This window comes from Urocitellus parryii, chromosome 3 (genome assembly GCF_045843805.1).
Source record: "Urocitellus parryii isolate mUroPar1 chromosome 3, mUroPar1.hap1, whole genome shotgun sequence".
NCBI lineage: Eukaryota > Metazoa > Chordata > Mammalia > Rodentia > Sciuridae > Urocitellus > Urocitellus parryii.
The window spans coordinates 88,955,912-88,981,159 of record NC_135533.1 but is presented as its reverse complement, the minus strand read 5'-3'; the positions used below and the strand labels follow the sequence as shown (position 1 = coordinate 88,981,159).

The 25,248-nt window shown below is 39.8% G+C and overlaps 1 protein-coding gene across 3 annotated transcripts in view; it reads left to right on the top strand.

Annotated features, from left to right (window-relative positions):
* Pde1c (phosphodiesterase 1C) overlaps positions 1 to 23,257 on the top strand; it is a 588,396-nt gene extending 565,139 nt beyond the window's left edge. For all 3 annotated transcript variants that reach the window (XM_077796773.1, XM_026401540.2, XM_026401541.2), the window contains 2 exons: positions 4,654 to 4,722; positions 23,088 to 23,257. In XM_077796773.1, coding sequence (XP_077652899.1) covers positions 4,654 to 4,722; positions 23,088 to 23,257 — 239 coding nt within the window. The remainder of the gene's footprint in view (positions 1 to 4,653; positions 4,723 to 23,087) is intronic.
* The last annotated feature ends 1,991 nt before the right edge of the window (positions 23,258 to 25,248 follow it).

Genomic DNA, 25,248 nt, shown 5'->3' with positions numbered 1-25,248 from the left:
TTGAGAATTCTAAAATCACATAAATTGATTATAAAATTGTTTTTCTTTGAATTAAGAAATCAGAATAAAAGTCGGGTATAGTGCCATGTGCCTGTAATCCCAGCAGCTTGGGGGAGGCCAAGGCAGGAGGATCCTGAGTTCAAAGCCAGCCCAAGCAATTTAGCAAGGCCATAAGCAACTCAGTGAGACCCTGTCTCTAAATATAATATATTTTTTAAAAAAGGGGCTAGAGATGTGGCTCAGTGGTTAAGCACCCCTGGGTTTAATCCCTGTTGCTTAAAAAAAAACATCAGAATAAAACTGAGGCATAGTGAGTTAGTGAACCAGGGCAAATGTTCCTTTGGGAACATGCATGTTAAATAAAAGGTTTCCCAGTTCCCAGCATGAAGTCCTAAACTGGATCTGAGCTTCCAGGAAACCTTTAAAAAAAAAAAAAGGAAAGAAATTCCTTACAAAATTCATATTCTGTAGGAGGATAAAGCACCCTAGCTCTTCAGATGACAGAACTCCTGACAGCTGAAAGAAACATCTTTGCTGGGAATTCACTTTACAAAGTACCTAGGCCCTGATCCCACCCCAGACAAAAACCAAACCAAACCAATCCCTGGGTAAAGCACTCAAATGTCACCACATGACAGCAGATGATCCTTATATGTAGCCAGGATTAAAAACCACTGACAGAGTGGTTAACCAGTCACTCATGGATCAGTATCCCTGCCTGGACTTCTGCAGTACATCCAAAAGCCAGTTCCATGGGATGCTTTGTCCCCAGCTGTCCACCTACGTGGTACCATGGAGCAAAGTTTAGAAACTGAACTTGTATCTGGATCTTCTGACAGTTTCTAATGTTCTCCCTGGGATGGGAGTCAGAGAGAGGCAAAGGGTTTTAGAAGTCAAAACTTAAGTCTGAATTGGTATTATTCCCACAAGTGGAACTTTTGAGCAGAGTGATAGGTAATTGGTTGGCTCTGGAGTGGAAAATGACTTTGCGAATGCAAAGGCAGTAAACTGGCATCCGCTGGGAGGCTGACTCAGAACCTCACCACCCCCAGTGGTCCTAGGTGCTGTCTGAGGGTTATTTTATGCATCCCTGCCTGCTGCCTGCCTATGACTCATGATTCTGAGAGGCTGGTTGGGATGGTTTCAACCCTTCCTGATAGACCACACATTTCATCAAGCAAACAGGGTAAACAACAGCGTTTATAGAAGATAGGGCATGTCTCTGCTTTTTCACTGCCCCGAGGCCTGAAGAGTTCCCTGTCTTACTTGGTGTCTGCTAAGAAGGCATCAAAGGAGTGAAAACCTGCCTCCAGGGCAAGCTATTAAACTGCAGGCTTTGGAAGATCACAGTACGTCATTATTTTTTTAATTGCACCCAAAATTCCTATGAAGTAACCTGGTCACAGTAGATATTTCCCTGCTGAAAGCAGTGTCTCCAAGTGCTTTGCAATTTTCAAGTACTCATGTAGGCAGCATTAAATTGGACCTCTCCAGAAGAGTCTCCACCAAAAGCCATATTTTCTACCAGGAAGGAAAGTTCTGGTGAAGTGGGTAAATGGATGCCTGAGCCTCACAGCCAGCTGAGAGCCACCTCAGAGCCATCTGGAGCAAATGTGAAATATCCATATCCCTGGGGCATCTTCTCCAGAAGTGCTGGCTCCCTAGGGTTTGGTCTGGTCAGAGAACCTGGTTTTGTTTTCTCCTTTTGTTCATTGTTCCAGGTTTTTCTGATCCTTACACAAAGTGGAGAGGCTGTATTGGAAGACCAAGAGGAAGTAAGAGCCATGGGGAAAAAAATTCTGTATGTTTGAACTTTGAAGGGTCTTGGCTAAATTTTATCCACCCTCAATACCCAGTAACTTTGCACAAATTGCTTAAACTTCCTTTGTCTCCAAATATCATAAAATGTGAATAATCTTATTGTCAGAATGTTATTCTCAGAAAGAATGTGCACTTCCTTGTTCCTAGTTAATAGTGTACCAGGGACATAGAAACCTCTTAATAGCTGGCAGTGACTATTACTAAGGACCAAGCAACCCATTGGGAATAATGGCTCTGAATAAAAAAGTCCTAAATCCTGTCTCCATCCTAGAAGAGGCATTCTCAACTGAGGGCAATTTTGCCTCCAGAAGAAATTTGTCATTGCCCGGAGGATACTTTTGATTGTTGTGACAGTGGGAGGTGGTACTGACATCTAGTGGGTAGAGGCCAGGAATAGTTCTAAAACCTCCTGCAATGCCCAGGACACTCCCATCACAAAGAATCATGCAGCTCAAATGTCATTGTGTCCCTGTTGAAAAAACATGTCCCAAATATTGTGAGACAAACAAAAAGGAAGGATAAACGTATTGTATCCTTCTTCAGAGTCCAGGAGAAAACTCTGAAAGCCATAGTTATTGTCCCCATAGTGGAGGTGGATCAATCAGGACACAGGCATTTCTGATGGAGCAGGAAGTTCGGAGGTTGGATTTGCATCCTGGTAGCACCCCTGGTCAGGGCTGACTAGTGGTCCTCCATGCTTTATGTGGAATACAATGTGAACCACACCCTTTGGGCTGCACCAGTGAGGTGGGCCTAGACTGGACCACAGTGTCATCCTAGGTACATTTTTTTTTTTAATTTTGTAGTGACCAAGACACCTTATGAGACTAGATTCACCTGGGGAACTTGCCAAAAAGGCAGAACACTGACTCCATTCCTACAGATTCTTCTTCAGGGTCCAGGAGAAAACTCTGAAAGCCATAGTTATAAAAATTGCCTTCAGGGACTCTGAAGCACAGGTGCAGCCAGGTTAGACCTTTGAAGTTCCCCCTATGACTCTGACTTTCAGGGCAGCCATGAAACCTAGGAAACGTACAACTGAAATCCTGCCGGATACAGTTTTTTTTTTTTACACCTCATGCAAATCAATTTTTTTTATAAGTCTGAGGTGATTGGATTGATTTTGTATTTTCTATTTTTTATTAATCCTTCACACTACTGCTATTCCTGCCAATAATAATACTAATAATTAATAATAACACAGAACATTGGGGTTGTTCCCTTGTTCTTTAAGATTAAAATGAAACAGCTTCAAACACCATCCAAAATGCATTCCCCCACTTCTCACCAGGAATCCAGGTACAGGGAAAGCTCACTGCTCACCCACTACCTCCAGCCCCAAATTCCTGCTTCCTTTGATGCCTATCAGCCTGTGGGTCATCTTGTTACCTTTTCTGGTGACTCTGTTGACAGTTTTCTCCATCAACCCAACTACCACTCACACCAGGCCTCCATGTATGGAGCAAACTTCATTTAAAATCTGAGGGACTCATAACAGGAATAACACTGACTCTCTACTCTCTGCTCAAGGATTCTCTCTGCATTCCTACTAGCTCAGACTTCTGGCATCTGCTGGGTTGCTGGATTCTGGCTTCCAGGCCTCTTCCTCCTCATTCTGAATGGCAAAATCAAAGAATGAAAGAATGAATGATTGAATGAATGATATTTATAAATGTATATAAAATACATTTGCATGTATGAGTCGATGTGTACCTACATATTTACATATGAATATGTATGTGTATGTGTGTATACAATAACCAGTACACTTATCTGTGTACACACACATGTGTAAAATGTAAATGTTCTTTTGTAAAACAATCAGCCCTTCCTCTGTCCCTTTGCTGATTTGTCCTTACTGATTCTATTCTGGAGGCTGCCTTTTCAATCCCTCAGGAACCCATTAAACTGTTTATAGAACACAGATAATCCCGTTCCTGATAAGATACTGGGGTGCTCAGAGAATCTGCTCCCTGGCATTTGTGCAGTCTCCCACAGTTCCTGAGTGCTCTAACATACCTTGGTTCCTTTGATCTTCACCAGCACACTTGGATGTAATTATTCTTCTTTCACTTTTATTTTGGGTGGAGACCTGAGCCTCAGAGAGATCTGGTTATAATGACTTGAGATCCAATGGCAAGGAGAGGCTAGAGAGGAAAAAAAAAAAAAAAAAGCAGGAACCAAACCCCAGTTCCTCAATTCTAAATCCAGAATTTTCCTTTCTCAGCCAGTAGTTCTGTACCATGGATGCATATTAGGATCATCTGAGGGGATTTAAAAATACCAATGCTAGCCGGGTGCATGGGCACATGCCTATAATCCCAGAGGCTCGGGAGGCTGAGGCAGCAGGATGGCATTCAAAGCCAGCTTCAGCAACTTAGCAAGATCCTAAGCAACTCAATGAGACTCTGTCGCAAGAAAAAAAAACAAAAATGATGTGGATGTGGTTCATTGGTTAAGCATTGCTGGGTTTAATTGATAGTATCAAAAGAAAAATACTAAAGCTGGGCTCCACCCCAGTACCATGTAAACAGAAGATTTGGGGGCAACACCCTAAGGAATTGCATGTTTTGGAAGCTTTCCTAGTGCTGCCAAGGTGCAATCTGTTCAGGTGCATTGGTCTGTACATGCCAACCTGCCAACCAGGGGACCGAGCACAATCACTCACTCAAAGTCAAAGCTGGACTGGAGGCTCTTTGGGACCATAGACTGTGCATTGCCCTGTCATCTCACCCAACTTTCTATTAGACCCAAACTTTTGGATTTATCAAACGTATTTCAGGTGTGTATCCACCATCCTACTTTTCCTTATCCTCTTTTTCCTCTTCACAGGCACAAAGAAGCGTTCTCATGGCTCACCAGCCCCCAGCACTAGCTCCACAAGTCGACTTACCTTGCCAGGTGGGTAAATGGTATTGTGCTATGATCTTAGTGACCACACACAACCTAGAAGACTGCTTTATCAAGAGTCGAGTGTAGTGGTTAATAAACTGAAAATCTAGCCCCTTGTTTATCTATTCTGCTTCACTATCAGAGAGCTACGTGCCTGGCATCGATATGGGTGAGGTTCCAACAGAAAGGGTTCCATAATTGGTTCACAATCTCTTCTACTCACCAACGGAAAGAATAGAGTTTTGTTCTTTATGGACATTCATCTAGACAGGCTACAGAAACCTGTAGTCTGAGAGGCAGGTGGTGTAGGGAAAGAAGTGTGGATCTGGAGAGAAAGACATGAATTCATAATTCAGTTTTGCCTTGTTCAAACTTTGCCACCTCATCTACACTGTATCTTACTGGAACTTTGTTTTTCTCATGGGTTTCCTCTGTCTGATGAGGATTGGGAAATAATGCTTGTAAATGTAGCATAGTACTGACCCAGTATCATAGCTAATGATGTAGCTCATTTCTACTTTTGAGGAATTTGAAAATATTCATGACCTGGATCCCATCTAACCCAGACTAGATAATTTTTAAACATTGATAATGATCATTTGTAGATGCCAGTTAATATAAGGGGTGCCAATTGGTCACTCTGTGTCCAGACATAGTCTTACATTTTCTACTACAATTTAATTGTAGTGGAACTTGGAAAACACATAACTATTTGGGGAGAAGGAGAGATTATAAAAGGTAAACATGGCCATCTAAAAAACTTTTTAAATAATACAAAATTGGGGAAGGAAAAATTTGAAGAATAATGGTATTCCCTCAGACTTAACCGAAATGACCTCTCCTTCCGTCTTCACTAAATACTTTGATGTTTAAATTCAAATGACACTTTAAGTGGAATTTTGTTTCTCCCCTTTGAAATTTACCCTTACATTAAATGTTTCTTCATGTCAGTAAATTTAACAAATGTTTCAGTGATTGGTTCATATTTTTGTGATTACACTATGATTTACTTATTGATAATTTGCCATTCATGTAGCTTACATTTTTATTGCTATAAGTAATGTTATCTTCTTATGCAAGAGCCTATAAGAATGCATTGGGATAGATTCCTAGAGACAGATTATTAACTTAAGGATTTATACATATTTAGTTTCCTGACATTTATTACAAAATAATTTTCAGAAAGGTAATGTTAATTTACACTTTTAGTGTGAATTTTCCCATTCCACTATTGTCCACTATTGCTAATGCTGAGCATTATTTTTAATATTTTACCACCTTGGTAAGAAAATATGACATGCTATTCATATTTGGCTTGCCTTTATTAATTTTTACCAAAAAAAAAACCTGTCTGTCTTGTGATGTTAATTCATGTCTTGGATTTCTTATTTTGGGAACTAACATATTGCATCCATTCTGAAAGGCACATTGCCTTGTATTTTAACCCTTCTGAAGTCGGGGTACTTTGCAGTCTGTGGTCTGTGATAATTTAACTAGCAGCTATTTTTTCTTGCTTGTGCATGAAATAATAGTTCACTTCATAATTAGTGGCATTATTAGGCAAATGAAATATAATCTACGTCTACTTGCTTTTTCAACTTCAATTTCTGCAGCTTCTTTACCCCGGTTCAACATCTGTATTCACTGGGTGTCTGTTGAGTAGCCCTTGAATTTCCTGCCTCTGTCACTGCCTGAAACTAATTTCCCTTGGCTTCTCTTGGTTCATTTCTCATTGTAGTCCTCTCCAGATCATCTAGGTGGTGATTGCATTATGGGGATTTGCTGATACATGCCTTTACCTGTTGATAGGTTGCTTTTTCCACAGTGGAGACCATCTTATTCTTTTCTGACTCCAGGCATCAGCCAGTGTTTACAAGGTTGGGTACAAGAGTGGGTTGAAACATGACGCTGTTGAAAGAAACCATCCAAACTCATTTTGAAGTTTGGATTCCTTTCAACTATACTCGCTTGCTTTTTAGTACTGAGTGGACCTGGCCCCACAGGGTCTGGAAGCCCCTGTCATGGTGTCCTTGCTGGGGCCATCATGCTTTTAGGACTTTAAAGCATTAGGAGGAAAACAGCTCTATACCAAGCAATTCCAGAGTCAAGGGATGACATCTGCTCCTCATAGACTCATTTTATTCCTGATTCAGGTGGAACCGTGGAGGTCTACCTGGTCTTACACAAGGAGGTGCCAAGTTGACAGGGTCCCACCTGCTCTGCTGGGCACCAATGGCTGGCCTGTTGGGCTTGCATGGCCTCTGATCAGAGGCACACCACCTTGTTCTTAGTCTGACTATGGTAGTCTGAGTTGATCCCAGACTTGTGTCTCAGGTTTTTGAGTTCTGACCATCTTGAAAGCCTAGAGAAGTGGAAGGGTGGCTCCCAAAGCACATGACACAATTGACCACACAGTCCAGCTGATCCTCTCCACCTCGCCCATTACAGTGGCCAGCTCCCCTCCCGTCCTCCCTCAGGAGCTTCACTCATCGTTTGCCTGTTGCTCAAATGCACTGAGGCCTCCTCCCCTGGCCTCGCCAGTGCCTGCTCATGCCCCCGCTTAAGAGGAGTCTCATTGCCATCACAGCTGTACAAGGCACAATCCTTAACCACCAACAACAAACAGCTTTTAAACACCTTTGATCATACAATCAGTTGAATAGACCTAGCTCAGGATTTCAAGATTTAGATGTTGTTTTCTTCAATACCATCTACTTGGCCAGATCCATTGTAATCAACTCTGTTAGCTGCAGGCTGATCAATTCATCAATCATTGTTGCATTAAGGGGTGAAAACGTCTGTTGTGAATTCCAGCCAAGTGGCCTAGGAAGTTCATTCTTTAACACACATTCCTTTGCTCCAAACACATGTAAGGATGGGCAAAATAGAAAAATCAATTTTAAAAAAATTAAAGACCAATATTAGACAACCTGCTCTAGGGACCAGAAATAAAAGGGAATCCTTTCACACAAACTGTGACCAACAGTCAAGCCATAGACAGCTGTGCTCTGTATCCTGAGTGGGAAGGGTCAGGAAAGAGCAGAAGGAGCTAAACTGTCAGGAGAGATCTGAACACAGGACTTGGGCTGAGGGCTAAAACCACTACTGCTGACCTGCAGCCTGCTGCTGCAGCCAAATAGTACCAACAGGAAGCTGGTGGCCTAGAGAGTTGGAAAAACATTGATCCAGGTTTTCGACCAGACCACACTAGCTTCGGAATTGGATCTGCAATATCCCCAATGATTCTGGAGACTCTAGACACAAATTATCATTATAAGTCCTGGCTCTGATGTGGAAGTTTAAGGGACCCATAGAAACAATTATACAACTCTAGACAGGAGAAGGAACTTGGGGAGCAGGAGGGAAGGCAGTAGGGAAGCACAAAGCACTAAAATTCCACAGGTCACAAGAGAAGCACTAAAGTTGGACTTTATCAAGGTTAAAAACTTGTGCGCATCAAAGGACATTACCAGCAGAATGAAAGGCAACTCACGGAATGGGAGAAAGTATTAGCAGATCAGATGCCTGATGAAGGGTTAACATCCAGGAATGTAAAGAACTTCAACAGCAGCAAAAACCAAGCAACCCAACTAAAAGATGAGGGAAGGATTAGAATAGACAGGTCTCCAGTGAAGATCTACACACAGCCAATAAGCATATAGCAAGATACTTGACATCGTGTAAATCAGGGAAATGCAAATCAAAACTACAGTGAGAGCTGACTTCAAATGCACTAGGATGGCTAGATTAAAAAAATGGATAATAAGAAGTGTTGGTGAAGACGTAGAGAAATTGGGAGCCTTACATGTTGCTGGTAGGGATATAAAATGGCATAAGCACTTTGTCAAAGTTTGACAGTAAAAAGTTAAACATAGGGTGACCATGTGACCCCCCAAGTTCACTCCCAGGTATATGCCCAACAGAAATGAAAATATATTCACATAAAACTTGGTTTACAACTGTCCACAGAAGCATTATTACTCATAGTATCCCAAACATAAAAGCAACATAAATCTTCATCAAATGATGAATATATAAGTAAAATGTCATATCTCTTTAAATGGATGAAGTACGCTGATACATTCTACATCATGGATGAACCTTGAAAACATTTTGTTCAGCAGAAAAAGTCAGAGACATGTGTCAAATGATTTCTTTTCTAGAAAATATCCAGAATGGCTAATTCATAGAGACAGAAAGCAAATTAGTGATTGTCAGGGGCTGAGGTGAGGTCAGAATGAGGTCAGACTTCTCAAGAGTGGAACATTTCTTTTAGAGGTAATTAAAGTGCTCTGGAATTAGGTGGTAGTGATGTTATTAATATCCCAAAAGATACTAAATAGTATACCTCAGAAAATGAATTTTATGGTATATGAATTGTAACTCAATAAAAAATGAAGGAGTATGAAGATAAACTACCATGCATCTGTCAGGAACTCTAGTAGGATATTGAAAAAGTAGTGGAGAAGCCACATTTCATCAAACAAGATATGGTGTTCCAGAATTGAAGAAATATTCAGATTCAAAGATGGTACATGTACCCCAATTGCCCTAACTAAAAACAAATGCATACATAAAGACATTTGGTGTGGGGGGGATTGCCCCAAAATTATGCCAGGTGAGGAGGGGTCTTAAATGCTGAAAGAGGCTGGTTAGGTTTAGGGAAGCTGAAAGAAATCAACTGACAGCAAAATTTGCATTGGCAGCAGTAGATGCCAGAAGGCAATGAAAATATATCTTCCATGTGCAAAGGGAAAATAAAGAAATATGTAATAGCTAAAATAGCTAGCTTATTATTCATGAGTGAAGTCAAAGTAAAAATATTTTCAGGTATACAAGGATATAATTTACCACTTATAAGCCTTTGCTTTAAAAAGTGTTAGGAGATATACTTCAAGAAGATATACCTAAAACAAAGGAGTGAAATACAAGAATTAATGGTGACCACACAAGTAAATTAAAAAATTAGTTGATAAGTTTGAGTAACTAGTGGCTATAGAAATAATGTCCAATTTTGATTAAAATATGAAACAGAGGCTATGTATGGAAGAAGAGATATTTTAATATGGAGTTAAGGAATACTATGATCTATTTTGTCTTTGGGCACAACTTGGTAATTTTGTAACTTTTATCACAAAGGATCATTTGTGAAATAATTAAAATATGACTTACATTTTTTTATGAACTTAATGAGCCCCCAGTTCATATGTTGAAATCTAACCCCAGTATAACCATATTTGGAGGTGAGTTAGTCATGAGAATGGATGCTCATGGATTAGTGCCCTTATAAAAGCCAGAGAGCTGGCTGCTCTTTCCACTGAAAGAGAATGCAAGAAGAAGTTGACAGTCCATAACCCGAGGGAAGAGGACCCTCACCAGAACCCAACCATGCTGACATCCCAACCATAGACTTCCAGCCTCAGAACTGAAAGAAATAAATTTTCGTTGTACTTTGTTCTAGCATCCCAAGCTGACTAGAACAGATATCTAAATCAACAAATGAACAACAACAGAGAATATAGGAAAATACATCAACTTAGTAAAAGAAAGAAAAACAAAATAGCGGAGAATAAAGAATGACAAACACAAAACAATATTAGATGGTCAATATACGTCCAATAGTATCAATAAATAACAATAATTGCAAGTGGTTTAAATTTTCTTTTAAAATACAGAGCTTAACTGATTCAAAAAATCCAGCTCCTTTCTGCTTTTAGGAGACACATCTATTTTGAAACTTACTGAGGTTTGTTAATGTATTACAAAAGACATGCAAAATATAAAGGTAGCTCTTTGCAATGTATCTGTATAGCATTCTAGTATGCAAATGTACCACAAGATATTTAATCATCCTCCTATTTATGGTTGTTTTGATTTTTTAATGTTACATTATTAACATAATGTTAAGCAAATAAAGCAAGTTGCAACAATATATATTACATCTAATACAAAGTATATTATTTAAAACATGCAGAAATAGTAGATATTTTATGGATGCAAATATATTAATCTCATACATATATGCACAAGAATAATAAATACCAAATTTTCAATGATGGGTTTTTTTTTGGGGGGGGGGTGATTACAGAGAATAAAATAGAAAGGAGGAATACTAGGTAACTCAATTTCACCAGTATTATCTAATCTCTTTAAAAACATTTTTGAGCAATTATGGAAAGCATTAATATCTGACTAAACTGTACTGAGAATACAGGTTTTTATTATGTGAGCATTTCTGCTTTTTGTATGCTTAAAATAGCTTATATTAAAGAAATTTTATGCGAAAAATCTCTGGCTGTTGTGCAAACCAATATTGTTTGGTTTCTTTCAAGTTGATGATTTAACATGTGTTTCTAAGAAATGTAATGCCTTCCTCTCTAACCTCTTGGGTGGGATGGTGTTGGGATATGAGCATTTGAGTATGAAGAAAGTTCTGTCAGCAGCATGGCAATCCAGAAGCCACCAGCAATCCCTTCCTTAAACAGCTGCCTGTATGGTTTCTAAAATTATCTAAGGGGTCACCTGGAACATCTAGCCCTGGAAAACTTCTTGTGGGGACACAGCCTTGATTTCTTGTACATCTGTAGCAAAGTGACTATTGTATGGGAAAGTAATAGCACCTGCAGCCATTTTTTTTCTAGAGCCCAATTCATCTATTGCCCCATGGGATTTGTGAACCCACCAAGCTCCATGGGTGGGCCATCAGTGATGGAGAGCTGGGGGAATGTTGGCTCTTCCTGGAGGAGTGGCTCATGACCGCTAATGATCCCGGCTAGTCCATGGACTTGCCTCTGAGCAGTTCCAGGGCGCCTGACTTTCCTGAAGTGATCTTAGATGAAAAGGTACAGTACCTTAGTCACTTGCTGATGCAGATGTGGCTGACTGCTCCTCCCTGCGTGCTGCTGCTGGAGTGCACCCTAGTCTTGGCAGTAGACGCGGCTCTGCTTCTAAACTCCACTGCCTGCTGTAGAAAGAGTTTGTGGGTTAGACGCCAGCTGGCTCTCAATGACATTGTTGTGTGTCCTGTTTTAGGGGACTACGGATAAAACATCCCTCTGGAAGCTTCCTCGGACGAGAACTGGCCATCTCTGAGGTCTGAAGACATTTTAGAAAGCTTATGATTCTTTTTCCAAAACAAAAATGATACATATTGTAAGTTGTTGAGTATTTAACTTCAAATATGTTGACTTCTGAGCTCCCTAATACAGGTTTGTTTTTTAGTTTTTGTCTTTGTTTTTGTAACAGGGATTGAACCCAGGGGCACTTAACCACCGAGCCACATCCCAAAACCTTTTTATATTTTACTTATAAAAATAAAAACAGATTCTCACTGAGTTGCTTAGCACCTCTCTAAATTGCTGAACTAGCAATCCTCCTGCCTCAGCCTCCCGAGCTACTTGGATTAGAGGTGTGTGCCATGTCACTAAGTTCCTAATACATGTTTTTAACAAGTATCTTTATATGTATTACATATCTATAAAAATCAGGGACAATGCTAGGTTCTTAACATGTATTAGAACCTCACAGCTCTCCAAGGAAGGTATTTTACCTTCGTTTTGCAGTTTAAGAAACTGAGGCACAGATAATGACTAGCCCAAAGTTAGCCCTTTTCTGTGCAACTCATTGCCACTTAGCAAAGCTGATGCTAATTAGTCTACACCTGTTACTACTTAGTTCACACTTGTATTCTGCATGGGGAGCAGATCAGTTCCCCATCTACCAACTCCAAGTCCCTCATTGGGATGTGGAGGGACCCTAGACTCTTTCAAGTGAAGTCTTGAATGATTGTTCTCTCTGCGACTAGATTTCACCTTGAGTTCAGTATGAGAGATGGCAACTGTCATTTACTATGGACAGAGTCAAAGCTCATTTGTTATGCTTCGATTTAGTGCTTCAGAGTTCTATGACCCTGAAGAAATGTGTCTTTACAGGCTTCTTCTGAAATTGGTCACTGTGAGTGTGGACAAAGGACAGAGAACTATGTAGAAAATATACACGTTGATGAGAAAAAATCAAGTGAAGGACAGCTTGCGTAATATCTAAAATATTTTTCTCCATTGAAACAGCATGAATCATGCCCCTTGTACGTGCCATAGCAAACAAAATGAAAATGAAGAATGAAACTAAAAATGATCAGCTCCTTCAAGGAGCTTATTTTTAAAAAAAAATTTTTTTTCAATGTCACACACAGTGTATTTGACAGATAATCACTATTAGAATAAGAGTTGATTTCCCCACCTTATTTAATTGTTCCTCCTCTTTGCCACTGTCAGGAGAGGAGGGCTTAGAAACTATGCCTCAGTGCCTTTCTGTATTACTGTGAGACCTGTAGAAACAAGCTGAGATTGGAGCATTTGTAATAAAACAGAAATTCACTCAGGCCCCAAACTTGAAACTTGAGGGGAAAGGAACATGCTGACATTCTTTGTGGGCAGACACGGGCAGCCAACCTAGGCTGCAGAAGTAAGGAAGAAATATTGGCTTCTGTGGACTCTGGCAACTTTGCCAGTTTACTGTATATTTCAGGAGAGTCATTTATCCTTTAAATGGGAAATTTCTGAAGGCAGCTGAGTGTGATGTAATGTGTTCAGCGGTTTACATACTTCTCAGCACCAACCGTGATCGGTACTGTGATGAAGTTCTAGGGATGCTAGTGTCCCTGTCCTCAGGAAGTCGATATGCAGGACTGAATTGCCTGTGGGGAAAAGCACAAAGATGAAGGGTCTAAAAGATCAGGGAATCGGCTCAATAATGGCTTATAAATGAAAGTGACTCAAAGAATTATTATGCCTCAGCCTAATGAATGCAAAGAGTCTGAAAGAATCAGAAGCGCCCTTGCCATTTCCCTAATTTCCCTACATTTTCCTAATTACAACAAGATTAAAATTCAGGGACTAGAACTCCTTCCAGGGTGGGTGCTTGTCTAAACCACACTTCCCACGGGGATTTCTGGCACTCTTTCATATTTGAGGTTAGGCCTTGCTCAAAGAAACTGAATGAACCCCCATAATTTTACATTGCTTAATTCAAAATGTTTTCCTTAGAATGGTACGTGGTTTCAGAAAGTCATTCCCTTTCTGAATGAATGGGAAAAGAAAGAACATATAGATACCTACAAATGTACATTTTGGATAATTAGTCTTTTTGTGAATCCAAGTGGTCACTGTGAGTGTGGGACGAACGACAGAGAGCTATGTGGAAAATATGTGGAAAATTTGCCTCTCTGCCAAATATTCACCAATAAATTCATTAATTTAATCTCTTCATTGTGTGATCAGACCTTTTATGAGGTAAAATCTAACTGTGTGGGGAATTAATGACTTTTCTGCACCGTCGTGAGAGAACTGAGCTGTGAGGGCACCCTTACAAGGTCCTGGTGATGGCCTTCTGTGTTCCTGTGCTGTGTAATAGTGGCCACCCTATTCCAAGTACCTGCTACACATTGGACACTGTGCCAGGGACTCCATGCACATTCTCACTTACATTCACTTTAAAATCCTCCTAACAGCCATGCAAGACAGCTACTGTTTTCCCCATTTTACAGAAGGAAGAAAGAACAAATCCCTGGATGCCAGAACTGATGAGCGATTTCCTCAGGATCTTACAACTAGTAACGCTTACTTAGCCCAGTTTTGTGGGCCCCAGGCTATGCTTCTCTCCAAAGGAGATTTCATGGGTTTGTTTTTCCATCATAGACACTGACAAGGGTGGGAAGGTCAAACCAGCGGGGATGGGAGCAGGTTCGCCCATACTGACCAGACCCGTCAGCTGCCCCAGCCATCTCTCTGACCTTCAATATAGTCATATGTCCCTTCACACCAGGGACACATTCATTGTGATTGCATTGTTGTCCGGACATGACACGGTGTACTTATACAACACTTGGTGGTGTGGCCTACTACCTCTATGCCTGTGTGGCATAGACTGTTCTATATGTGGCTGTCAGTGATGGATTCTCACAATGTGGCACATGCCTATATGATGGCTGGCTTGTTCTCAAAACAAACTCAGCCCGGTGGTCCTTAACCTTGGCTACACAGTAGTGTGATTGGGTCTTACAAACATACTGATGCTTTGGTAGCACTCCAAAATACTTCATAGACTCTTCGGGGTAGGACCTAAGCATCAGTACTTTGTAGCGCTTCCTTGGTGATCTGATGAACCTCTAGGGTTGAGGAACACCAGTGGCAACAGATAGCTTCAAGTTGGGTAGAGGGCAGAGAAACTTCGTAGCTTATCTCTTCCATCTCTGCAGGTGTTACTCTGGAGACCTGAAATGCTAGTGGGCAATCTTTCCATAACCACATTGATAGTGAATTGATTCAGGCGGTTCAACTCCGCTTTACCATACAGCTTCTCAGACTATAGGCTTTTTTCCCCTGAGCTTTAAAAAAAAAAAAAAATAGAAGAAGAAGAAGCCACAGTAGGTAATTTAGTCTGCTCATTTTCTTCAGGTAAAGTCCTTGGAGGACCAGAATCTTTAAAAAGGTAGATAATGAGCTTAATCATTCTAGTTTTTAATATAAAATACACTTTGAGGAGTTTAAGAATAGATTATCACCTTAGACAACACTACATCTTATGTGCATGGTTTAAGGGTAATTTTCTGGTTGGGTTAACGTTGCTAAATTGCATTTCTACAAAAGGAAAGGACTGCCTATCAGTGTGGCTTCACTGAAATGCTCCTGTGTTTTGGGAAAGAATGAATTCCCAAGTAGGGGATGGAGGCTGCTACTGAGTTTTCCTAGCAACTTCAAGTCTTCCAGATAATTACAGAAGTGTAGGGTCTTCGCTCAGGAAAGGAATGGAACCTGATCTCAAGTGAGCATCTGCCAGGCGTCAGCATGTGCTGGTCACTTTCACATGCATGATTTCTTTTCTTTCTCATCAGAGTCCTCTGAAGTGAGTGCTATTTTCTTTCTTTCCTCCTCCTCCTCCTGCTTCTCCCTCCTCCTCCTCCTCCTTCTCTTCCACCTTTTCCCTCCTCCTCCTCCTTTCTCCTCCTCCTCCTCCTCCCCCCTACTCCTCCTCCTTCTTCTTCTAATGGGAAACTGAATTTAAGTACATCAGTCACATGGGGACAGAGCTGAATCTGACCACCTTCCAAGGATGTTGGGGATACAAATGAGATAATGGTTGTAAAGATGAGAAAGGAGAGGCTTGGCGAGATGAGAATAGTAGCACTCAAACTCCAGAATTCTGGAGGCTCAGTCCCACACCACCCACCCCTTAGATTCTGCTCTAAGTGTCTGAGCTGCACAGTGAGCACCAGGAGTTTTAAAGACTGTATGTGGCTCTTGTCTGCAGCCTGGGCTGAGAACCACCAAGGAACAACCTCGCCTAAAGTCCTGGATCTCACCTAAGGTCCTGGATCTCACCTGGCTTGATGCTTATTTCCACTGGTCTAGACCTTCAGAATACCTGTTTCAACATGCGTAGGTGAGGAAAGAAAGAAATTACTTAGTAGATCTTTTAGAGAAGGCGTTTATGTAGTTCCCTCCTGAATGACCATGTACTGTATTAAGGTAATCTATTATTGAAACCATTTCAGGGGAAGCATGATCATAGCTACTAACAAGGGTATCCAAGAATCCAGCACATGACACAGGTATATACTCAAGTATTGATACTATAAATGAGGTACAGTTGTAACTTGATTCTTTTAACCAGTCATGGTAGTTATAAGATTGACATTTACCCAAATCATTTTAATATGGGAGAAGTCTCTGAAATCCAGCTGCTTAGATGTAAAGCCAGTCTCCAAATATCCTTCATCCTAGCTGAGTAACATTGGGCAAGTGACTTTCATTCTTTGAACCTCAGTTTCCTCACCCAGGAAAGGAGTGATAAGAGTGTTTGCCTTGAGGGGCACAGTGAGGATTAAAGACTAACTCATGGTAAATCCTTAGCAGTGTGCTTTGCTTAGAACACAATACACGTCAGCTACTGTATTTATTTCACCAGAGCACTTCTTGAAATGGAAATCAGAGTTCTTATATTGCTCCATCTTCAGGGGAGCTGTGTTAACATTCCAGTCTCATGCAATTCCAAACTCCTGGGTGATTTTTGTGCATTTTTGTAAGGGCCTTCCGTGAGATTTCACAGAAACACGACAAATAGATAATGATCTTAGAAATGGAGTGTACAACAATAGAATTTTTCTATTTATGCAAAACAGTACTTAAGTGGCAATAAATGATTATTTTTATCTTGGATTAGTGTATGTGTTTTGCACACACACACGTGTGTATATAAATGCAGGTAGAAAATATCTATAGGTGGAAATGTTTTTTCCAATGGTCATATGGCATTACCTTTGAAAGAGATGAAAACAGATGTCCAATGCTTCTTTTTTTTAAAAAAAAATGCCAATATTAGAATCTATTCAGCAGTGAAGAGTAGACTGTGTTATCCTCATTGAAGATGATGCACTGTGACAGAAATTTGGAAATTATCCACCTGAAGATGCAGCTCTGTGCTAGAGAGTGATGGTTCCAAAAGATCACAAGTCTCACAATGGGCTGAAAGAACCAACACCAGTTCCAATGAAAATCAAGCTTAAGTCAAGGTAATTAGGAGCAGACCCAACTTTGGATGAGGACTAGTGACTATTCATTCTGGATTACTCTCAATGCAAAATGGAAGGGTGTACTGAATTAGTGACTTAGGATATATGATATGCTATTAAAAAGGAGTTTAATGCAGTTTTTCTGAAGGTGTTTTCTGCTGAACTCTCTATCAGAGATTTCTACACTCTATCAGATACTCCTGATAAAAAGGAAGCTCCTTTAGACAATTAAATTTGAGAAAAACTATACACCCTTTGCTGTTCTAAGAGACTCATAATACTGTCACCATTATGTAAGGCATTGGTAAGTTCTGGTGTGAAGGTCCTTGTTTAACTCCCAGTCTCTTAAATTTGGCCGAAGAAGCCCCCTCTCTTACCCACCTATGGCATTCACAACTTTATTAAGGGATACTTTTGGAAATAGGAGTCTAGTGTAAATAATCTTAAAGAAGGAGTTTTAAAAATTCCCACTTATGTTTTGACATCTGAATCCAACTAACAACTGTAAGAATTTGATTTAGGAATAAGTCATAGTCTGTTTTCTGAAGAAGAAAAGTTCTGTGCAATAATTTCCTATGCAAAAAAAAAAAAAAAAGTAGTCATTAAGCGAAATGGTCTGAGAGCAAGAAGCATGGTTCGGGGGGAGGGAGAATACAGAGGGGTTGGTGGTGGCAGAGGAAGAGGAGAAAGTCATAGACATCTCTGAGAGGAACTGTGATGTTTATTAAAAAGATGGGAGTTTAACAAGAGTTAAAACTTTCCAAAAAGCATCACTTTAAAGAGAAGTAAACATTATGGTTAATTGTGAGATCAAGAATGGTGATGTGTCCATTTCTGTCTTGAACTTTTCCTAAGTGCGATTAAAAGTAATACAGATAATGACTTTCCAAACTTGGGGCTCTGTGCAGAATTATGTGCCTTTGTCAAAACCTTCATTAGCTGATTAGATCATTTTCTCCAAGTAAATTGCTCTAAGAGGGGAGAGGAGATTTTTTTCAAATGTGTCCCCAAGGGTAAAAAGTGTCCAACTTGCTGGTAATTAAGCATATGAGTGGGAAGAGCTTTGTTCCCTCTCAGTTCTTCTCCACCAAGGAAAAGAGGTTGTACTATCAGTGGGTTCAGTTGTGGAAGGGCCCAATTACTGAAAGGAGGGTCAGACCTCTTCTTAAATCTCAGGAATAGCCAGAAGATGAATGAAACACCCTCAGGAGGCCACCCTAGCACCCCAGATGGTGCCCTGACACCTGCTACTGCTCTTGTGCCCTGTCATCCAATCACTATCCCCTGCAGAGGGGAAAGGCAATGAATGCATACAAAACAGCTCTGTATGAAATGTCCCTTTTCTCACACTTTGAGTGAGGGTGACAGCAGGCATACAAGTATTTCCAGGGCCTCAGCGGGGAGCCGAACTCTATCAGCAGGCCCAACTCTATTTGCAGCCACTCCAGTGGTAAGGAGTTTTTGTTCTGACAATCAGAATTCCAGCAAATGGTGAATGTTTCTTCCTGCTGAGAAGTGGGAAATTCAATAATACTTTGGCTGGGTTCACGCTGAGTTGCAAAAATAGAATGAAGTGGATAGGGACGCTAACTGGAAGGGTGATAAATCAGCTAGCCCAGACCTTTCCAGCCATTTGCTCTTGATCTGAAATCCTCTCCTATCTCTGCTCCATTCTCCAGGGTAGCAAGACAGTTTTTATATTTGTTCTCATAGTGTTTGGTACTGTAATCCCTTGTTTACCCTAAGAAACAAAATTACACACTCTAAGATCTTAAAAATAACTATGTTCTTCTATATTATTATGGAAGAATTTATATTATTTTGTCACAATAGGACCCTTTGCTGACAGTCTTTACAACATTAGGATAACTCAAAAGGCAATGTTGGCATTAATGAGCACTTAAACCTGGGCACATTTTTCTTCTGAAAACCAGCTAAAAAGTTTCCTAGGGTGCCCTCCATGAGGGCAGGGATTTCTGTCTTTTGTTCACTGTTACATCAGCAGCATACAGTAGGTGCTCTAAGAAATCAATGAATAAATATTAATCTGTAGAATGCAAAAAAAAGCTCACTCAGCTATGGGTTCTCAGCCATCTAGTGCAAAAGCCCACAGTGAACTCAGTTTTACTGACTTCCCATTAGGTATGATTTTGTACAATCGTCGTGATTCCTGATTCTATAGGAGAAATTTTAATAGTGTATTTCTTTTTAAAAAGCTATATCACTAAAACCCTGCCACCATGGAAAAATCAGAAAGGATAAGCCCCAATAAACAAACCTAATGAAATAGCATGTTTAGGCTACTCAGAGATAACCACTGCTATGATGTAAATGGCTGTTCTTTCAGATTTTCCTGGGCACACATATTTATATATTTTACAGTAATGAGATTAGATTGTATACACTGTTTTTTTTCCCATTACAGTATTACCTGAACATCTATTTTTGTTAGTAGACTTCTATGTCGTCTTTCCATGATGTCACAGTAGTATGTTTTAAGAATATACCAGAACTTAATTCCCTATGATTGAATATTTAAGTTGTGTCTAATTTTCTGTTCATCATAAACACAAAGCCTGTTCCTATTATTGGCAGAGATACGCAGAAGAGCTGGTGTTTTTCAAAGGTAGCCTCTGTCTGTAATTTCACAGATGTGTACCCAGCCTTACCCTTCAAGCTGACCCACCTGTCTCTGTCTCTGTCTGTCTCTGTCTCTCTCTCTCTCTCTCTCTCTCTCTGTCTCTCTCTCTCTCTCTCTCTCTCTCTCTCTCTCTCTCCTTTGCTGGTTTTTCAGTTGAGAGTGCAATGGCTCCAGGGAGAGCTGGTTTTGGGAGCGGTGGCTCAGTGCCAGCTCCACTTGTTCTTTAGTGATAATTTGACAGTTTTTTTTTTTTTTTTAACCTTTATTCACTGACCAAACACTTTTCAGCAGATATGGGAAAGGGAGATAGGAGACTAGAGGTGCTGGGAGGAAAGAATCAATCCCTACTTTTTATTTTTTTTAATTTTTTTTTATTTTTATAGAACTGTAGGTTAGATGATATATATTATTTTACTAGTATTACTACTTCTATTATTATTTTCTGAAGTGCATACTTTATTCACATTTCCCTCGCTGTTACCTGTGACTTTTTTTTCCTGTTCTGAAATCCTGTCCAGGATAACATATTACATTTAGTCATCATGTCTCTCTAGGCTCCTCTTGGCTCGGACAGTTTCTCAAACTTCTCCTTTTTTATGACCTTGACTGCTTGAGGAATACCAGTCAGGTATTTTGTGGTATATCCCTCGGTTGGGATTGACCTGATATTTTCTCATTATTAAAATGGGATTATGTATTTTCAGAGGTAAAGTTCCATTTTCATCACAAAATATTAATTTCCATTTCATAAGTCCAAAGATGCATACTACCAACATCACTTATTCCTATTGATGTCAACATCAGTCTCCTGAATGGGGTCGTGTTTATTGGATTTTTTCACTGAAAAACTACTCCATTGTCTCCTTTCTAGACCATGTTCTTTGGGAGGATATAATAAAGTCCTGCCCACACTAAGGGGTCCTCTTGTTGTGAGTAGTATATCCACATAATTTATTTGAAAATCTGCCTAAGAGATTTGTCTGTTCTCTCATAATTATTTATTTATCCAATCATTTATGTCAGTAAAGACTTATGGATGTTTATTTTATACTTTGAGTTATGATCTGGTACTGCCTTACCTATTTTGGTGCTCAAATTATTCTGACTTGTACAATTTGGTAGATTTTCATTTAGAACTCTTATTTTTTTCTACCATGGTTTGTTTGGTCTTGAGCGCCTTTTAATTTTATGGCTCTAAAATATTCTCCCAGTCTATCTTTGATAGTTTTTGTTCTAGTCCTAGAAGGAGGCATTTTTGCAAGGCGCTCTGGTTCCTTTTACTGGAGAATGATGTTAGAAATCAAGATCTACGTGACAGGCATGTTTGTTGCTACTAGGTCTGTAGCTACATCATTTCTTCTAGGACTTTTAAAATGATACAGGAAGAAAATGTGTGTACTAGCCCATGTGAGTACATATTTCTATAGATATGTTTATGACACTGTTAAGCTAAATGAGGTCACATTCATGTCTTCAAGTCTAATCCAATAGTACATGTATCATTCTAGTCTCCTTGTTGCCTATCTATAAACCAATAGTTTAAATTATACCAATAGTTCTCACCTTCTGCTCTCCACTGACATAATTGTTTGATTCCAGACACATGCAGAGTGGCATTAGAATTGTTCACCTGTACCTATGTGGGGAGCAACTTTATCAACAAACACAGTGCAGGTGTACAGCTTCTCTCCTCTGTGGTTTTACAGATTCTGCTCATATCAAAATTTACTTTGGTAAGCATTTTGTCTTCCACCCTCTACAGTGAGACTGTTTCCTGCATTTGCAACACATTCAGATTGTTTTGCTACATTTTGAATTCCATTCTGGCATTCTCAGAACTTACTAAATAGCTTTTATTTTAAAAAATAAAATCTCTCCTTGTTCTATAAAATTCTATGAGTTTTGACAAATATGTGTCATGTACCTATCACTAGGATATCATATGTAATAGTTTCAATGCCCTAAAAATCCTCTGTTTCACCTGTTCAATCCTTCCTCTGATCCCCTGGAAGTCTCTAATCTCAACATCCCTATAGTTTTGTCCTTTCATGAACTTCACATAAATGGGTTTATCTGGTAGATTGCTTTTTCAGAATGACTTCTTTCACTTAGCAATGTACATTTAAAATTCATTCTTGCCTTTGTGTGGTTTGATAATGTGTTTCTTTTTATCATTCAATAAGATTCCATGGTATGAATGTACTACAATTTCTTTATCCATTCACCTGTTGGAGGAGATTTTGGTTGTTTCCAGGTTGGGGCACTTGTGAATAAAGTTTTCACAAAACTTCATATGCCGGTTTTTATTGTGGACAATTTTCAGTCAATTGGGTAAACTCCTGGGAGCACAATTGCTGTATCACATAAGACTATGTCTAGCTTCATAAGAAACTGTCAGTCTTTCAAAGTGGCTGTACTATTTTGCATCCCCATGAGGAAGAGGGTCCTTGTTGCTCTAGATCCTTGCAAACAATTGATATTGTCAACTTTTTAAATTTTAACTTTATGTAGATATGTAGTAGAATATCATTGTATTTTTAATTTACAATTCCTTGGTGACAAATTTGTTGAGCATCTTTTCCTGTGTTTATTTGACATATGTATCTTCTTTGGTGAGAATTCTATTCTGATCTTTTGCCCCTGTTTAAACTGAGTTGTTTCCTTTGGTGAAGCTTTAATGTGTGTGTGTGTGTGTGTGTGTGTGTGTGTGTATAACCTTTATTTGCATTTTGCAAATATTTTCTTAATGAGGAACTTACAAGTAGCCCTTTGGGACTGACTTTGCAACCCTAAAAACTTATATGCAATATTACATGCTGTCTATGGTAGGATTCTGCCCACCAGTGTTTGTTGTGCTATTCCCAATAGTGATCTCAGTGTGCCCTCTCACATCCTTAACCTCATCCATTCATTGTCAGGGAACCTTTATGTATAGGGTCAGCACTATCTCTCTCTAGGAATTTCCTGCCTTTATGTACTTTAAGCCAATGATCAAGTTGATAATGTGCTTATTCATCTATATTCAATAAGTTCCATAAGAATACAACTGTTTCTTTTCTTAAAGGTTAAAAAGAAAAGTCAAAAGGAAAGTTGCCCCAATATTTAGGTCCTGCCATATCATTGTTGAGGTTAATGACTATCTGTCTTCCTTTCCATGGCCTCCAGTCATCAAGCCTCCTTTGCGCCATTTTAAACGCCCTGCTTATGCGTCCAGTTCCTACGTACCCTCAGTTCCAAAGAAAACTGATGAGCATCCTGCAAGATACAAGATGCTGGATCAGAGGATCAAAATGAAAAAGATTCAGAACATCTCACATAATTGGAACAGAAAGTAGGTCAAGAGGAAGAGGAGAGGGAGTGAAGAAGGGCCACGTGTCTGCTTCTCTGCCCTCACCGGCCACAGCAGGACAGGCTTCCCAGACCCGTGGGAGTCGTTGGGGCTGGCTCTGTGAAGGATGACTCCAACAAGGCAAAATGAAGCTGTTTGCACTTTCATTCTCCAGTAGACTCCTCAATCATTAGATGTGGGATCAATCCAGATGTAGCAACAAACTAGTAAGCAGGTTGTTATGTGTGGTTTTTATTGTTTGGGTCTTTCAGAGTCTAAGTTGGACCAATGGAATGATAGCTCCTGTTCATGGGGTGCAGGGGGATGAAATTCCTCCCCCTGCCACTGTTTTCATCTCTAAGAGTTGACTTGCCTCAATAAATATACTGGCTTAATATTCTTCATAATTAATAAATGCATTTCTAAAATGCCTTTTCAATTTTAACTATCTTTATTTAAAATTGAAATATTTACATGTAAAATTAAAGCAAATATGTAAATTTCAAAGTAAATTGCTCTCAAAACAAAATTTGTGTTTCTGAATGTAATAATCTTAGAGCAAAAAGACCCATGAATTGTTGTGTTCATGCACATTTTGGAATTCAGACTTTACAAAATAGATCCAGGTTTAAAAAAATGATAATAAAAAGGTCTTTCTGATTTCTGATCGCATGTCTCATGCCCAGTAGTCTCAGTGTTTTTTTCAAGGATTTGAGACTTTTCAGTGGGTGCATTTGGCTCCTTTAAAAAAAAATCCTCTATTTATACCACAGTAGAAAACACTAGAAATCAGTAGCATTCCCAGGCCTTAAAGACTTCATATTTGAGATTTAGCACTAGAGATGTCAGTTTGGTTTTGTAGTCCTAGGACAGGTAGGTGTAAAATGGTGAATGTAGCTTTAATTTCTTATTTCCATAGTTTTCTCCTTGAGTCTGAAGATTCCTTCCTGACAAACCACATGATGAAGCCCTTTTGGACCCCAGTTGCTCTCAGAGCTGCTGGTGGAATAGGGGCCTTTATATCTCACCTCTCTTCAAGGTGGCATTTTTAGCTTTTTCTGTGTTTTTCCCTAGAGTTTTTGCTTTGGGAATAAAATCACAGAAATGGCAAGGAAAGGTTCAAGACCACAGTTAACTTTTGCTCCCTCAGAAATGGCCTGCTTCAACAGACAAATCTAGGTTTGCTGTTGATGAGATTTCCATTCTGTTCTGCCTCATTTCAGATCCCTGGTCTAATGGCATATTTTTTAAAAAGCTTCAGTTTGCTTAACTAGAAAATGAGAATCATAATACACACTCTGCCTTTTGTGATGGAGATTAATGAACAATGTTGTAGGTTTCAGATTGCTATCTCTAAAACTGGTGGATAATATTTGCACAAAAGAAGTAGCTAAGAGCATTGAATAGGCGGGACAAATGCTCCAGGACAGTCCCACAAAGAAGGAGCAGTCCTCCATAGCCACAACCTGCAGGACTTGATTGTCAAGGGTTTAGTGTCACTTTGTCCTGTCCTCACCCACATTCATTTCTAAACTGCAGCTAACCAAGTTGAGCAAGCTCCAGAGTTTAGTGACCATCATGCTATTGAGCAATTTATTTATAATGTGCTTCCTGATGGTGTTTCGGGGAAATTTAATTGCTGTACAAGCAGAAAAATCACTGTGACTTTTCATTAAGGGAGGCGATTGTTATTCTCAGCTCCCTGCTTGGTGTGTGGGTAAGAAGACCCTTTTGCAGGCTGACAGTGTCTCTTCCACCTGTATTAGGTTAATTCCTACCTGTTTGTCTACAGATGCTTTAGTGCTGGCTGTGCAGAGCTCTTTGGATACCCAAAGAGGAGGCATCCTTGGTGATGCTCCATATCTCTCAGTCCCTTTGGACTCAGGTTTCAGACTTCAGTGTGGCTGTGCTTTCTTGGCTGTTCTTCTTGATGTTGGAAGTCATGTGGCTGAGGAAGAGAGTTGGTTCCTTCTGCATTCCTTTCTCCTAAGATGTTGT